At 35.8% G+C, this 15,357-nt stretch overlaps 1 protein-coding gene across 1 annotated transcript in view; it reads right to left on the bottom strand.

Annotated features, from left to right (window-relative positions):
- The window catches only part of CSMD1 (CUB and Sushi multiple domains 1), a 1,071,884-nt gene that overhangs the window by 27,706 nt on the left and 1,028,821 nt on the right, over positions 1-15,357 (bottom strand). Inside the window, exons 59-63 of the mRNA XM_070732892.1 lie at positions 14,723-14,902; positions 9,494-9,667; positions 7,915-8,088; positions 2,538-2,611; positions 905-1,016 (exon numbers count right to left, since the gene is read on the bottom strand). Of these exons, the coding sequence (XP_070588993.1) occupies positions 905-1,016; positions 2,538-2,611; positions 7,915-8,088; positions 9,494-9,667; positions 14,723-14,902 (714 nt within the window). The remainder of the gene's footprint in view (positions 1-904; positions 1,017-2,537; positions 2,612-7,914; positions 8,089-9,493; positions 9,668-14,722; positions 14,903-15,357) is intronic.

Genomic DNA, 15,357 nt, shown 5'->3' with positions numbered 1-15,357 from the left:
TCTCCCTGCCTATTTCAAAAATGATTTCTCTGCTAAGTATATTTATTATGAACTACTAAAAATAGGTTTCTACTATGTTACATTGGCTATAGCTGCACTGTAACAATATTTCCCCTTCTAAACATTTTATTTGAAATAAGGCAAGCAACTAAATTTAATTTTGTTTTCCATCAAAATACTTTCTAAATATGCATTTTGATGGCTTCTAATTGACAGGAAATCCCCCCCCCAAAAAAAACCCCTCCCAACAACCCTGGATGACATCCATTTCTTAGGATAAACGATGCAGACAAATTGGCACCGAATCTTTGGATATAAAGCAAAATTGGGGAAGTAACCTTTGTTGCAACTGCATAACTGTATATTCACAACTTTATCTACCCCCTCATTATTTAATCTACATGCACTTGAATGTTAATATAGGGGGAGAAAAAGGAAATAATTGGAAGAAAGCAAAATATGGGAAACCACAATGGAAACATGTACTGATAATAATAAGCAGATATTGATTGGGAGATTATCATGGAAAATATGTGGTCACTAAGAGTCAGTAAGTTGACAATGCATAATCAAATGGGAGACATTTTAAGAATTTATCTTCAAAGGAAAGATACCAAGAATTTAGAATTTCCAAATCTAGAGAGTCCTATGGATGATTAGACTTGGAAAAGCTGAAATCTAAGAAATTTAGAGCAATTATTGATTTTGGTTAGAAAAATTATAGACAATGTAGTTTGGATGTAACTATCCTGCACCTTTCCCCCCCCAAAAAAACCCTACCAAGATTATTCCAGATCCATTGGAACATATTAGACACATCAGCTTGTAAGTAATGTCAAATATTATAAAAATGAATATTATCTTGCTTAAAATAAACAGTTTGGTGACTGTTTGTTTTACTTACGAATACATTCAGGTTGTATGCCACTCCAAGTTAAATTTGAAAGACATTTTCTTGTAGTAGAGCCTTGAATGTGATAACCCTTTCTACATCTGAAGAAGATCCTGCTCCCTACCTGAAAAATGAAAATGATAAATTATGGCAAATTGTTAAAAACAAGGTTTTTTAAAAAAACCAACACCCTAATTTTTAACTAAATGTTTAACTAAACTACTGATACCATAGATTTATATAATAATAATAATAATAATAATAATAATAATAATAATAATAATAATAATAATAATAATTTATTAGATTTGTATATATAATGAATGGATGCCTTTCTCCCCATTGCACATTTTAGAGTAAGAGATCTGCAGTAAGGAATAGACAAATGATGTTTGCATCAAAAGTCTGTCATAATATAATTATATAACAAATAATCAACTCCCTTGTATTCAACATATAGCTTTTCCTCCTCCTCCTCCTTTTTTGGGGGGTTGGGGGGGTTGTTCTTAGAATAATAAAGATCAATGGTTTCATCTCAAGGAAACTAATTAATTATAATTGAAAGTTAGAAATATTTTCTTCAAAATCAATTGGCTTAACAAAAAGAGAGAGAGAGAGAGAGAGAGAGAGAGAGAGAGAGATGGCAAAGCTACCCTTGTATCATGTAGGAAAAGCTCATGGTGTTGTCCTACCATTTTAAATAATTATATATGATAAAAATCAACAGCCTAGGAGAAACACTTAATTGTCTTCTTAATTCTTGGGGAAAATATACTTTTACATTTTGGTGGGGTATGTTGCAATATAGCTTTACATTTAATTTTTCCACTTGAATTAATGGAAAAAGACATGATGAAAATGATGGAAGAGACATTTCAAAATGTATGGATGGACAAATGTGATATTCACCTTCAGTCACAATCTATGTTATTACAGTTATGAAAATATTGAGTCTTATCTCTGTTTTCTCTCTTATTTACAATATTTGTTCAATATCATTTTCTATGCTCTTTTTCTTAATATATGGATTTGATCTGCAGTTTTCTCTTGCACACAAATTTGGCAAGATATTTTATATTTTAAATTACATTGTGATGAGTGCATTGGAAAACTCTGAGAGCAATGTTAACTACAAACTAGATCTGTTCATTTTGATATTTCAGTTAAACAAAGTTTTTCTTATTCCCAATAAAACTGATAAAATATTTAAATACTGATGGAAAAAAGGCTAAGATGGCACAAGTTATAGATTTTGGGGAAATCAAAATTGGTCATCCTAAACTACACAATGTGAGCCAATTTGGTGTAATGATGAAAATAACAATTTTAAAATAGGGAGACTATGAGTTTTAGTCTCATTTTTGACATAAAGATAGTGACCTTGGTTTGGTCACTGCCTTTCAGTCTAGAAATAAAGTAATGGCAAATCACTTCTGAAAATTTTGTGGATGCCAAGAATCAATGCCGATTCAAAGGTATATGGAATCTACAGAGTCTATGGAGAAGGGCAGCCTAGAAATCCAAATAATAAATAAAAATAAATAAATAAATAAATAAATATAAAAACATACAAATAAAAAGACTCAAAATACAAAATAGCAAAATATTGCAAAATACAATAGCAAAAATAAACTCTGAACAATACCTCATAACCTGCAGAGCTATTCTGGATGCCGTAATGTGGTGTTCCAGGGTCTGGGCAGCTGTTATGAGCAGGATCTGTAGTTGAAAACACATGAAGTATGAAATGGCTTAGTAGATTCTAATGAATAAGATCATTTTAGAAATTATTTCCAAGTTTTGAAAGAATATGTGTACCTTCAAGCCATGACTGTAATAAAAAAAGTGTATTTAATAAAGCGATAACAGATAGTGGGTTGAATGGAAAATTAAAGTTATATCTCTTAATTAATTCCAGACACACTTTTCACTGAATCAAGGACATCAAGCATTATGTAAGCATATAATAGAAGTAAAGTATTGGGATCAGATCACAGAAATTAATTGCTTTCTTTGTAGATCTTTAACCCCTACCAAATTGTTTTGAAGCAAATCTCAAATCCTCCTGTTATGCACAATGTCTAGGTTGGACAAAGGAATAGGCTCATTTATAAAATCACATATGTTAGCCTGATCAACACTCCAGATGAAAATTTTGAGAATTCAGGGAAGATTGTAACACGATATGGGAAATAGGCTTCCTTCCAAGGGTCAAATTCAGCAGGTTCTGACAGGTTCTGGTAGCAGAAGGTTTGAGTAGTTCAGAGAACCAGCAAACACCACCTCTGGCTGGCCTCAGAGTGGGGTGGGTTTTGCAATATCCTTCCCCCTAGGAATGGGGACGGAATGAGGATTTTGCAGTATCCTTCCCCTGTCATGCCCACCTAGTGATGCCCACAGAACAGATAGGGAAATTTTTTGAATATCATCCCTGCTTCTTTCAATAGTACTCAATACATCTGCATCTTTATTTTTCTCTTCTTTGCCTTGCCCAAGAATAGGGGGAAGTCTGTTCCTTCTATGTAGTTTGCTCTTCAACAATCTAGATTCTTCCACAATTTCCACAAGGGACTGTTTCTATAATTAGAGATTTTTTAAAAAAAGTGGGATGACTCCATAATGCCTATATGTACAGAAATTTCTGCAAAAATGCGCGGCCGGTGACTTACCCCCAGCCCAGATTTGCCGCAGTGCCAGGGAGCCACCATTTTGAAAGCCGGGATCTCGCAAGATTTTGCAACATCCCGGCCATCTTTGGTCATCGGCCCAGGCTGATGACATCGTCGGGGGCGGAGCCTGCCAGCCCTATAAGAGTATTTTCTGCGACCATTTTTTCACCTATTCCACACTGGGGTGAAGGATGGATGGTTAGGGGGTGCTTCGCTCCACGATTAGTTTAATTGGCTTACCTTTGGTCATTGGGTTGGCAGGTTAGGGGCGGAAATTGGGTGGTGTTTAGCAACTGCTTGTTCTCTGTTGGGCATCTTTGAGAATGATTGGCAGGTTCTCTCCAAGGGCTCATGGTGCCTTTAGTTCGATCTGAGCAATTGGAGGGAACCTGCCTTTGGGTCTTGCCCATTTTTATCCCCTTGCAGGGGTTAGACGGCGAGACCTCCCACATGCAGGTGCATGGCTGGGATCCAGGGGAGGGTGTGGCCCTTCACCTGGATCAGCATGGAGCTTGCCCCGGAAGTTTTTCTGACATCATTTTCTGCCCCGGAAGTAATTGTTTGACCCTGCGGGTCCTTGTTAGGTTTAATTAAATGTATGCTAATTTAATTAATAAATTATGCTAATTTAATTAATAAAAATGACCCAGTTTAAATCCAGCTCTGTGTCCGTGTCGTTACTCTGCCTCTGCTGCAAAAACTAGATAAATTTGATAAACATCTCTACATGGCAATCAATGAAATATTAGGATTGAGATTGTGGACATTTTGTTCAGCTATCTGCAAACTTTCCTCTCTCTCTTGGATAGAGTATTCTATTCTTTGCCATATAAATACCATATAGAAATTGTTGGCTAGTTTCAGTAACTAAAACCACCTTACTGGAGGATATCACTGTGTGATTTAATACTTAATACATAAATACCTTGATCAATAACTAAAAATACACAGCAATCGTATTTTGCTCTCTTCCTCCTTTTTTTAGCTCTTTAGCACTTCAGTGAGCTACTCTTGAATAGATTAATATGGTTGCTAAATACTGCTGCTTTACAGAGATAAATGTGAGAAGCAAAACCAGATTCTTTTCACCTTAATGAGGCTATTTCAGAAGGAGAAGAATATGACTTCAAAAGAATTGTGTTCTTTTGATTCCTTTAAGCTGAGAATTAATTCAACACTGCCAAAATACAAATCAACACCTAGCTATCGAGATGAGATCATCTAAATACTATATACATGACTGAATGATTGCTGTATTATTTGTGATATGGAGGAGACAGATTGCTTTGTCTCATCCTGATAGCTAGCTGAATTTTATCATTACTAGGCAGGTATATGAGAGTGGAGATAGCATGATTAAGAAACACAATTTGGGGAAATTATTAAGTTGAACAAGGGTTAAAAAAAAGAAACAGGAAGAAAGCAACTCTGAATGTCATGGAATTATAATGTGCTAAAATAAGTGATGAATAATAAATATACAATAGCACATAGGTTCTATTTTGTGTCTTAATGCATTACTGTATTTTGAACATAACTCCCTGTTCAGATATTCATTTGATTGTATAATTGCTGAAAATATGTGAAGGGATAGAAATGAGCTGGATCCCAAAAGACCCCCTGTTCATTTGGTCTCATATTCATTATTTTCCAAAGTTTGTACTTTTGAGTAATACATTCTTAAAGATGATCACATGAAAAAATCTACTGTATTTTTGAAGAAACAAATTTGAACAGATTGTTCACATATTGTTCATCAACAGGGAAATTTGTGAGCTGCCCTGAGTCCCAGGAGAAGGGCGATATAGAAAACTGATCAAATAAATAATAAATAAAAAATTTAAATGAGTGGCTAGAACAAAAGTAGCACAATTTTCCAGGACATGTTTCCTCATCCTGTAAAACACCTTTGTTGCCACTCAATTGTGAAGGTGGAAACACCTGAAGAGAGACTGATGTGAGAATCCCTCTCAAGTCAGATTTGAGCACTCCCCTCAACCTTCCAATGATTCTGTGTTTGGTACTTTACTGGCTGGAACAATTTCTTACAGGGTCTTTTTTTGAGAGAGAGAGAGAGAGAAACTCCTACTGTTTGCCTTATGTAACTAATGTATTTACATCATTTAATGAAAATAAATGTCTCACAAAGGTAACATTCTCTGAAGCAAATCTTGACATTTTAGTTATATCTGCTTAGCAACAGAGTTATAACAATGAATGATATGCAAATATTTAAATGGAAGGGCAGGGAAACCTCTAAATTCAATGTTTTAGTATCAATAGAGAATACAAGAGACCCACTTTTTATACCCTCTTAATTAATAGAATGAAAGTCACCTATAATCTAGATTAATCTATGTTACAGGACGCATCCCAAAAGTAATGCAATTGAATTTCCCGCACTGCTCCTATTGGTCGGAGTGGGACCAAAGCACTTGGAGTAGGTGGGGGGACGCTAAGCTTTGCTGCGAAACTGGTCTCAGTGCTCTACAAGCTGTGGAAACGGCAGGATGTCAGTTATTGTAAAATGGAATCGACAATCGAGCAACATTACACAATTATGTTTTCTGGTAAACTGAAAAAATTTCTTGAAGAGATTAACAAAATGATTTGTGAGGCTTATGGGGACTCTGCTCTGTCCTACTCACAAATTTTGAGGTGGTTAAAGGCCTTTAAGGAGGGTCGGGAAGAGGTTCATGATGAACAACGCTCTGGGCGGCCATCAACCAGCAAAACCGACAACAATGTGGATCATGTTCGACAATTGTTGGACTCTGACCATCGATTGAGTATCAAGATGGTTGCCAATGAACTGAACTTGTCTATTGTTGTGTTTCACATTGTTAATGAATATTTAGCGATGAGGAAAGTGTGCGCCAAGCTCGTGCCCAAGGTGTTGTCAGATGACCAAAAGACCAATCAAGCAGAAATTTTAAGTGAACGTTTGCAACGTACAGAAATTGAACCTGATTATTTGGACGTCATCACTGGTGATGAAACCTGGATTTTTGAATACGACCCAGAAACAAAACACCAAAGCTCTGAGTGGCACATCAACCAGTCCCCCAAGCCCAAAAAGCCAAGAATAAGCAAATCAAAAGTGAAAACAAAGCTCAGCAAAGGAGTGGTCCATAAGGAGTTTGTTTCTCAAGGACAGACAGTTAACGCTGCCTACTATGTGGATGTGCTGAAAAGACTTTGAGAAAGGGTCATCAGGATGAGAAAAGATATTCTCTGCTACCTGGCAACTTCATCACGACAACATGCCTTGCCACAATTCGCTATGAGTCCGCATTCCTGGCCAAACACCAGGTGCCAACGCTGCCCCACCACCCCTATAGTCGTGACGTTGCCCCAGCAGACTTCTTTTTGTTCCCTTGGATTAAGGCAGCCCTGAAAAGAAACCGTTTTTCATCCATAGAAGAGATCCAATCAGCCATGACGAAGACCTTGCGAGAGGTCCCCGAAGACACCTTCCCGGGCACGTACTGGTCATGGCAGAGTCACTGGGGAAAATGTGTAGAGGCCAAAGGTCAGTACTTTGAAGAATTTTAAGTGTTTGTGCAAATCTGCTCAATAAATTACTTTTAAAAAAATAATTGCATTACTTTTGGAATGCATCCTGTAATCTAGATCAGTGATGGCAAACCGATGGCATGGGTGCCACAGGTGGCACATGGAGCCATATCTGCTGGCACATGAGCCACTGCCGTAGCTCAAATCCAGCATGCATGTGTGTGTGCTGGCCAGCTGATTTTGGCTCACACAGAGGCTCTGGGAGGGCATTTCTGGCTTCCAGAGAGCCTCCTAAGCATGGGGGAGGGCATTTTTATTCTCTCCCAGCTCCAGGGAAGCCTTTGGAACCTGGGGAAGGCTAAACACAAGCCTACTGGGCCCACCAGAAGTTGGGAAACAGGCTATTTCCAGACTACAGAGGGCCTCCTGGAGGGTGGGTGAAGCTGTTTTTGCCCTCCCCAGGCATTGAATCATGGGTGTGGGCACTGGCGGATGCACAATAGCATACGTGCAGGCTCTTTCAGGACCCAAGCTAAAAAAGGTTCACCATCACTGGTCTAGATATTTCATATTCATATTGGAAACAAGATACAGTACTAGTATATTACATTTTGTTCCTTTAGCAACAAAGATGCATTGACTGTGCACAGAAAAAGAAACATTAATAAAACTGGGATTTGTTAAAATATGGTTAGTATAGAAGATCACCATGCAAATATGATCAATCATTGTTCGACATTTGTTGCCTTTTAGAATTTTTTCAAATCCCTTTCAAATTACTTAATTAATTTGTTTCTCTTTTGCTGCTCAATGATAACAAATAAACAAATGAATTACCAATGCATGTGGGCTGAATTCCACTCCATGTACCGTCAGCTTGGCAAAGTCGCCTCGAAGAGCCTATCAATAACAAAGATGGTCTGCACTGGAAAGTGACTTCAGATCTGTATGTGAAACTTTTACCGTTGAGTCTCCCATTAGCTGGAACACCAGGCTCTCCACAAAAGACAGCTGTTACACAGAAGGAATATTAATATAGAGTTTTAGAGAAGAAGAAATAGGTAAGAAACTCATTTATTGGTTCATGATAAAAAGAACTACACTTTAACTTGTATCAAACAGGTCATTCTTGAGTTAGATGGATGCTTAATTGTTTTCAAGATTAAAAATTGAAGAGAGAATCCATGAGAAATGGGAATCACAAGGCTTAATGTGGAGGAAGTGAATACATGGTGAGACAGAAGGGGACTGGAACATGAAAAAACTAAGAAAAATCAAAATCAAAAATCATCCTAGATAGTCAAATAATGACCATCAGCAGTTTCATAACAAATTATAAGTTACCTTTTAAAAATGTTTCAATCAATCTACTTTGGTAACAGAAAGCAATCTTGTTTTCATAAATGTTTGCAGAAACTTAGCAGAAATGGATCAATATATATTCCAAAGGGTTTCATATGTGTGTATGAATAATCCAATACAGATAATACATACCTATATACATTATTTCACCAACATCTCTTGTACATATTTCAATTAAAAATAGATAATCATTTTGATATATAGAGGATACTTTAAGCCATGTTACATTAAAATGAATTATTTTGGACCATTTAAGGATTTTCCACTTATATGCATCAATCAATAAGAGATTATTGTGTGTCCTTAACATTGTGAGGATTCTGTACAGTTTGCAAAAATTAGCAGCCTACTTATTGATTTAACTAATTATGCAGACCTGCAGCAATACAGTTTCTCTCCTGCAGCCAAAGGTCTATGATGCTTCTATTCATTCCCCCTGCCCAATTGTTAGTATGTTAATTCTATCCTCTCTCCCAAAGTAAAAACATAGTGACGAAAGAATGGGGCAAGCAGGCAGTTGCTAGTTGCTGGCTAGTACCATCTTTCTAGCCAAGTGGAAGAATGGCTGGCTGATATCATGTAAGCAAATAGTATTAGGACAAAAGCACAATCTATACAAAGAATAAAATAAATAAAAGGGACAGGGCCGGTGGCTGTGTAGAAATAGCCAGAGGTGATAGACAGGAAATTATAATTTTATCCAGGAATGTGTTTTAATTGCAACCAAAATATATTTAGCTCTTGGGAGGATCTAAATTTAAAAACACACATTTTTGTAACCTAGCCAGACGCGAACTCCACCTTCAGTATCTGGAATATTGCATGGAATTTCAAAGCAAATGTGTCACTTATACTTTTGGTTCCCAGAGTGTCTCCTTGTAATTCCTTTGCATTAATGAAAAATTGGTGTCCTGCCTGCTTTTACCTTGTACACAATATTCAGTTCCTGTTGACTCCCAGTAACTCCTACTATCTTCTCAGCCATATGTCTACACCTTTACAATATGAAACAGTAGATATATTTTTAAAATTTGTATAATCTTAACGAACTTACGTAGGCACTGTGGAATTTCTCCTCTCCATACTCCTCTACCTTCACATGAAAGGATAGCAGAATTAGAAAGGTGATACCCATCAGCACAGCTGTAACTTAGACTTGATCCCCAGTGGAAATCAGATCCTTCCACCTTTCCATACAGGACCTGGGGAGGTGGTCCACAGGTAATAACTATCAGATTTAAAAGAGAGAACATAGTAAAGTATTTAGAGATGATTCAGAATGGGAGTACAAATATATTTGATAACATGTTATTATTTATTTATTATTTATTTATTGGATTTATTTGCCATCCCTCTCTGAGGACTATAGTTCTAGTTGTATGCTCTTTCTATTCTGTGTTTCTGCACGTTTCATTGAAAGGATGGCTTCTTATTTGCATCATGCATGACAGCAGCCCTATCTTTCTTATGGAACATACAATGGAGGAAGCAGTTGATTTGGGGTGGATCTAGTAAAACAGTTCTGCTCAGTTTCCCAGAGCAAGGATTGGTATCCAATTTTTCTATTTATATGGGGGGGGGGCATGTTATAAAAGATAAAAATAAAGATTGTAACAAAATTGGGGATGGAATATAATTTTTCTGGATGTTTTTTTTCTCCAAATGAAGATTGTAAAATTTTATTCCTCTTCCCCGATTCTGTAAAGAAATGCTTGGGGAAGGAACAATACAAAGTATTGAAAGAATATTATTCTTTAAAAACTTTAAGAGTTATTTTGTAGTTTTGAGTAAATGGTGAAAGATAGATGAAATGAAAAGTTGTTTTGGAAGTAACTTATTATTATTATTATTATTATTATTATTATTATTATTATTATTATTATTATTATTATTTAGACTTGTATGCTGCCCTTCTCTGAAGACTCGGGGCGGCTCACAGGATAATGTATATATGTATGTAGATTGTTCTGAGTTCGGGTTTTGCCCTGTGTAATATTTTGCATGTTTATGCGACGTTTCGGTGAAATCACATTCACCATCATCAGGCTGAAGTTCCAAGCTTCGTGCTGTTGTAAAATGGAATGTTTGCAACTGTCATTTCTTCCTAGTATATAGTGTGGGGGTGGAGATTTGGTTTGAATGTAGCAAATAGATTGGGTGATTATGTTTTAGTGATCTGATTGGTTGGTATAATCATAATTATTAGAAGGATTGACATGGTGATTTTTATGAAGTGTTTTTTTTGTTTAAGGCTGGTTTCCAAATTTCCAAATTCCAAAATCATAATTATTAGAAGGATTGACATGGTGATTTTTATGAAGTGTTTTTTTGTTTAAGGCTGGTTTCCAAATTTCTGGTAGGCGGGACGTGTCATCTCTTTTATTTATGCAAAGGGGGCTCCTCTCAATTTCTATGGCTTCCAGAGCAATTCTTCTATATAAATTCTCTGTTTTGTGAAGTAATTTAGTTTTTTCAAAGTCAATTTCGTGTCCTGTTTTTTTAATGTGCTGGACAAGGGAGGAAGTCTTTTCTTCTTTTTTAAGTGCATTCACATGTTCTGCAATGCGTTGGCTCACTCTTCGGTTGGTTTGTCCAATGTATGTGGCTGCACATGTTTTGCAAGGGATTTCATAGATTCCTTGGTATTCCAATTGGATTTTATCTTTGGGGCTCCTTAGGATATTAGATATTTTTTGGTTATGCAAAATGAAGTTTTGATGTTATGTTTGTGCAGAATTTTACTAATTTTGTCTGTGGTGCCCTTGATGTAAGGGAGGATGGTGGTACCATTGTCCTGTTCTTGATCTTGTTTTTTGGGGAGTGTCTCTTTTTTGATTAGGTTTGTGATTGTTTTCCCTTCGAATCCATTAGAAATTAATACATCTTTGAGTTTGTTCAATTCAGTTTTTAAGTGCTCATGGTCAGCTAAGCGTTTGGTTCTGGTGATGAGAGTTTTGGCCACTGAGGTGATTTGTGCGGGGTGGTGGTGTGAGTGTGCATTTAGATAACGGTTGGTATGGGTTTTCTTTTGGTAGATAGTATGTCCTAGGCTGCCATTGGGTTTTTTATAGACCAGTACATCTAGAAAGGGAAGTTGATCATTGATTTCTGTTTCCATAGTAAACTGTATTTTGGGGTGTAGGCTGTTGAGATGTGTGAGGAAATTGTCTAGTTTTTCCTTACCATGTGGCCAAATTACAAAGGTATCATCAACATATCTCAGCCAAAGTTTAGGTTTGTATTTGGATTGCTCTAATGCATTATTTTCGAAATATTCCATATAGAGGTTGGCGATGACAGGTGAGAGGGGTGATCCCATGGGGGCTCCCTCTATCTGTTTATATCTTTGTTCGTTATAGATGAAGTATGTATTGGTCAGGCAGTGGTTGGTAAGGTCTAGGATATATTTGGGGGGTTTGTGTTTGTCCTGGATAGCTGTCAAGGCTTCTTTAATAGGTATTTGTGTGAAAAGGGACACGACATCAAAACTCACAAGTAGGTCATCGGGTTGTAGGTTTTGTTTTTTAATTATTTGTATAAAGTGGAATGAATTTTGTACATATGAGGTGATAGTTTCTGTATATGGTTGAAGATATTTGGCTAAAAATTTGGCAAGGTTTTGTAGAGGGGAACCTATAGAACTGACTATTGGCCTGAGAGGTATTCCTTCCTTGTGTATTTTTGGAAGGCCATAGAGTTTTGGACATATGGAAGATTTTTCTCTGGGGATGATTTTTTGCTGGATTTCTTCGCTGATGGGAGAGGCCTTGATTTTGGATTTGGTGGTTTTTTCTAGGTAGGTGGTAGGATCTGTGCTTAGGAGTTTGTAGGCCGGGTTTTGTAGTAGGGTTGTCATTTTTTCTTTGTAGTCTGATGTATTCATCACTATTGTGGAGTTTCCTTTCTCAGCTGGGAGGATGATTATATCATTGTCTTTCTTCAAATTGATAAGTGCATCTCTTTCCTCCTTTTGTATGTTGCTTTTAGGAGGTTTACTAGAGCAGAGAATATTAGTGACTTTAAGTCTGATTTTGTTGGCTGTATCTGGGTTGATTTTATTTAGAGTTGTTTCAATTCCACATATGATGTTTTCAGTTGGGATACGTTTGGGGGTTATTGCAAAATTGAATCCTTTTGAAAGAATATTGGTTTCTGTAGTGGTGAGTATCCTGTCTGATATGTTATGTACTGTTTTGGTCATAAGTTGTTGTGGAGGGCTGGGTTTCTGCTGTATTTCTGGAGTTTTTGGAGTTTTTTATTATGTGTGTCTGTCTTGCATTGGGTTTCTGTTTCTGCTCTCCAGATTGATATTTGTTTGAATTTATCCCAGAGTATAGAGTGTATTTGGTTGCTGATTTTAAGGTGAAGAGAGAGTAGACTTTTGTTGATTTCATCAAGTATGAATCTTTTTTTGTGGAGTTCATTTCTGATTAGTTCATTTTAGGATCCTCTCAATGGTTGGGGTTTTTGGGTGGAATTTTAGTTGGAAGTATTTGGGAATTATTCTTTTGTCCCTGCAGTTGCGTAGGAATGTGAGATCACATAAGATGGAGGCTTTTCTGACTTCAAGTTTTTCATAGGTCCTAGTCAGTAGGAAAGTGTCCTCCCCGTAGAGGTAAGATATTTGTTTTCGTAAATTTTCACGGGTATATGTATGTAGATTGTTCTGAGTTCGGGTTTTGCCCTGTGTAATATTTTGCATGTCTATGCGACGTTTATATATATATATATATATATATGTAGATTGTTCTGGGTTCGGGTTTTGCCCTGTGTAATATTTTGCATGTCTATGCGATGTTTCGGCGAAATCACATTCACCATCATCAGGCTAAAGTTCCAATCTTCGTGTTGTTGTAAAATGCATAGACATGCAAAATATTACACAGGGCAAAACCCGAACCCAGAACAATCTAAATACATATACCCGTGAAAATTTACGAAAACAAATATATATATATATATGTGTGTGTGTGTGTGTGTGTGTATATATATATATATATGTATATATGTGTGTGTGTGTGTGTGTATGTATATGTATGTATATATATATATATATATATATATATATATATATATATATATATATATAAATAAATCTAATCAGTTAAAACTATCAGCTAAGATCCCACTACATTAAAAAGCAGTCAATTAACTCAGTCACAGACAATCCTTCACAATAGGCCTTTCACTCAGACATAATGGATTTTAAAAAAAGATAATGTAGGTGGGAATTTACAAATATAGCATTATCATTTATGGAATGAGACCTACATACCTGAAAACTCAAGATAGTTTATACTTTCTCTAACTTGTCCTAACTGAAAACCAATTATTAAAGACTGAACAAAGACTGATGATTTAAGAGACATTTTCTTTAGCTTTGCAGAAAAAAATGTGAAGAGTTTGCCAGAGCAGTAGAAGAAAAAAGAAACTGAAACTTGAAACTAACTCATGTCTATCTAAGTAATGACTTCTACATTAGAACATTCTGATTATAGCTTAGCGACTATTTCACTTATCATGAGAAAGTTGATAAATCATAATTTAATAATATATTTTTAGTAGTAAAAAAGGATACAATGCATAGAGCGCAGTACTATTACATTGTTTAGACCCACAGTTCACTGAATAAAGAGAATGCCTTTTTGGCATAATATGTTGGCTAATCCTAGGATCCAAGAAAGAGTGACCTCTCAAAATAAACTGCTGGTTCATTTATAGGAGAGAGACCTTAATTTGATCCTTTTAGTTTCTTAAATCTTAATGTTGGAGGGTTCATTTTATTCTCGCTGTTCTGAATTTAGCTTATTGTGCAGTTTGAAACTATATACCACTTCACATTATATACTGATTGTGATATTATGAAACATCTATATCACTTACTTTTAAAATCTGCTCAAAATTTTGTTTTGCGGGAACTTGGAAGAATGAGTTGATTCCTCATGATGTAGTGGCAAGATAGTCATATTTACTTTTCTAAATTCACCTGACCTTTAAATGCTTTGTAAACTGCATCACACTCTTTCCCAAAGTAAGAATAGCAAATGACATGTTTTTTCTTCAGTAACAGAGAAGACAAGTAGGAAAATTCTTTCTTTATTAATAAACTATTACAACCATTTCATAATGTCCTTAACTCAATAAAAAACCATAATGTAATAAAGACTTTCCAGTTAAATTTACTTTAAAATTATTATAGGTAATGCTCCTTAAAAAAATATGCTGCTTTAATTCTATTCAGGTAATGGTAGAATAATATTTACATGCCAATTAAAGCCCAAACCTTTACAGATGGGTTTACTGTGGTTCCAAGTTCCATCTTTGGTGCAGCGGATGGTGGATGCTCCAAAAAGTTCCATCAGATAGCCTGGATTGCACTGATAGCTTATTGTCTTATTAAATGAGAAATCATTTCCAAACTGAATGCCATTTGCCAATTCACCTGGATCTCCACAACTGATAACTAGTTTTGGAAACAACAAGAAAGTTTTATTTTTGAAGAAACAGTATCATACAGCAAATATGCTTACATACATAATAGATATCATCAGAACTCTGCTAGTACAATTGTGTAATTTACATTCATATTCCAGCAGCCCCATGCTGAAACACAACCTTTAAACCAAGGGAATTTTTAAAAAGGCTCTTTCTGAATATGTCTACATAGTAGAGATGAATACTGACAGAACGTAAATATAATCAAGGACCCCTGCCATGAAAAATGGAACTTCTAACACTGATTTAGTAGCATAGATGGACTGCAAAATGGAAACTTGGATTGAAAAATGAAAGTATACTATTTAGATTATATTTAGTAATCTATCTATCTATCTATCTATCTATCTATCTATCTATCTATCTATCTATCCTAGTATACTAGATTGAAAAATGTGTGTACCATTATATAATACTTGCAGG

Source organism: Erythrolamprus reginae, chromosome 1, assembly GCF_031021105.1.
Source record: "Erythrolamprus reginae isolate rEryReg1 chromosome 1, rEryReg1.hap1, whole genome shotgun sequence".
Lineage (NCBI taxonomy): Eukaryota > Metazoa > Chordata > Lepidosauria > Squamata > Dipsadidae > Erythrolamprus > Erythrolamprus reginae.
This window is presented reverse-complemented; position numbering and strand designations above follow the sequence as displayed.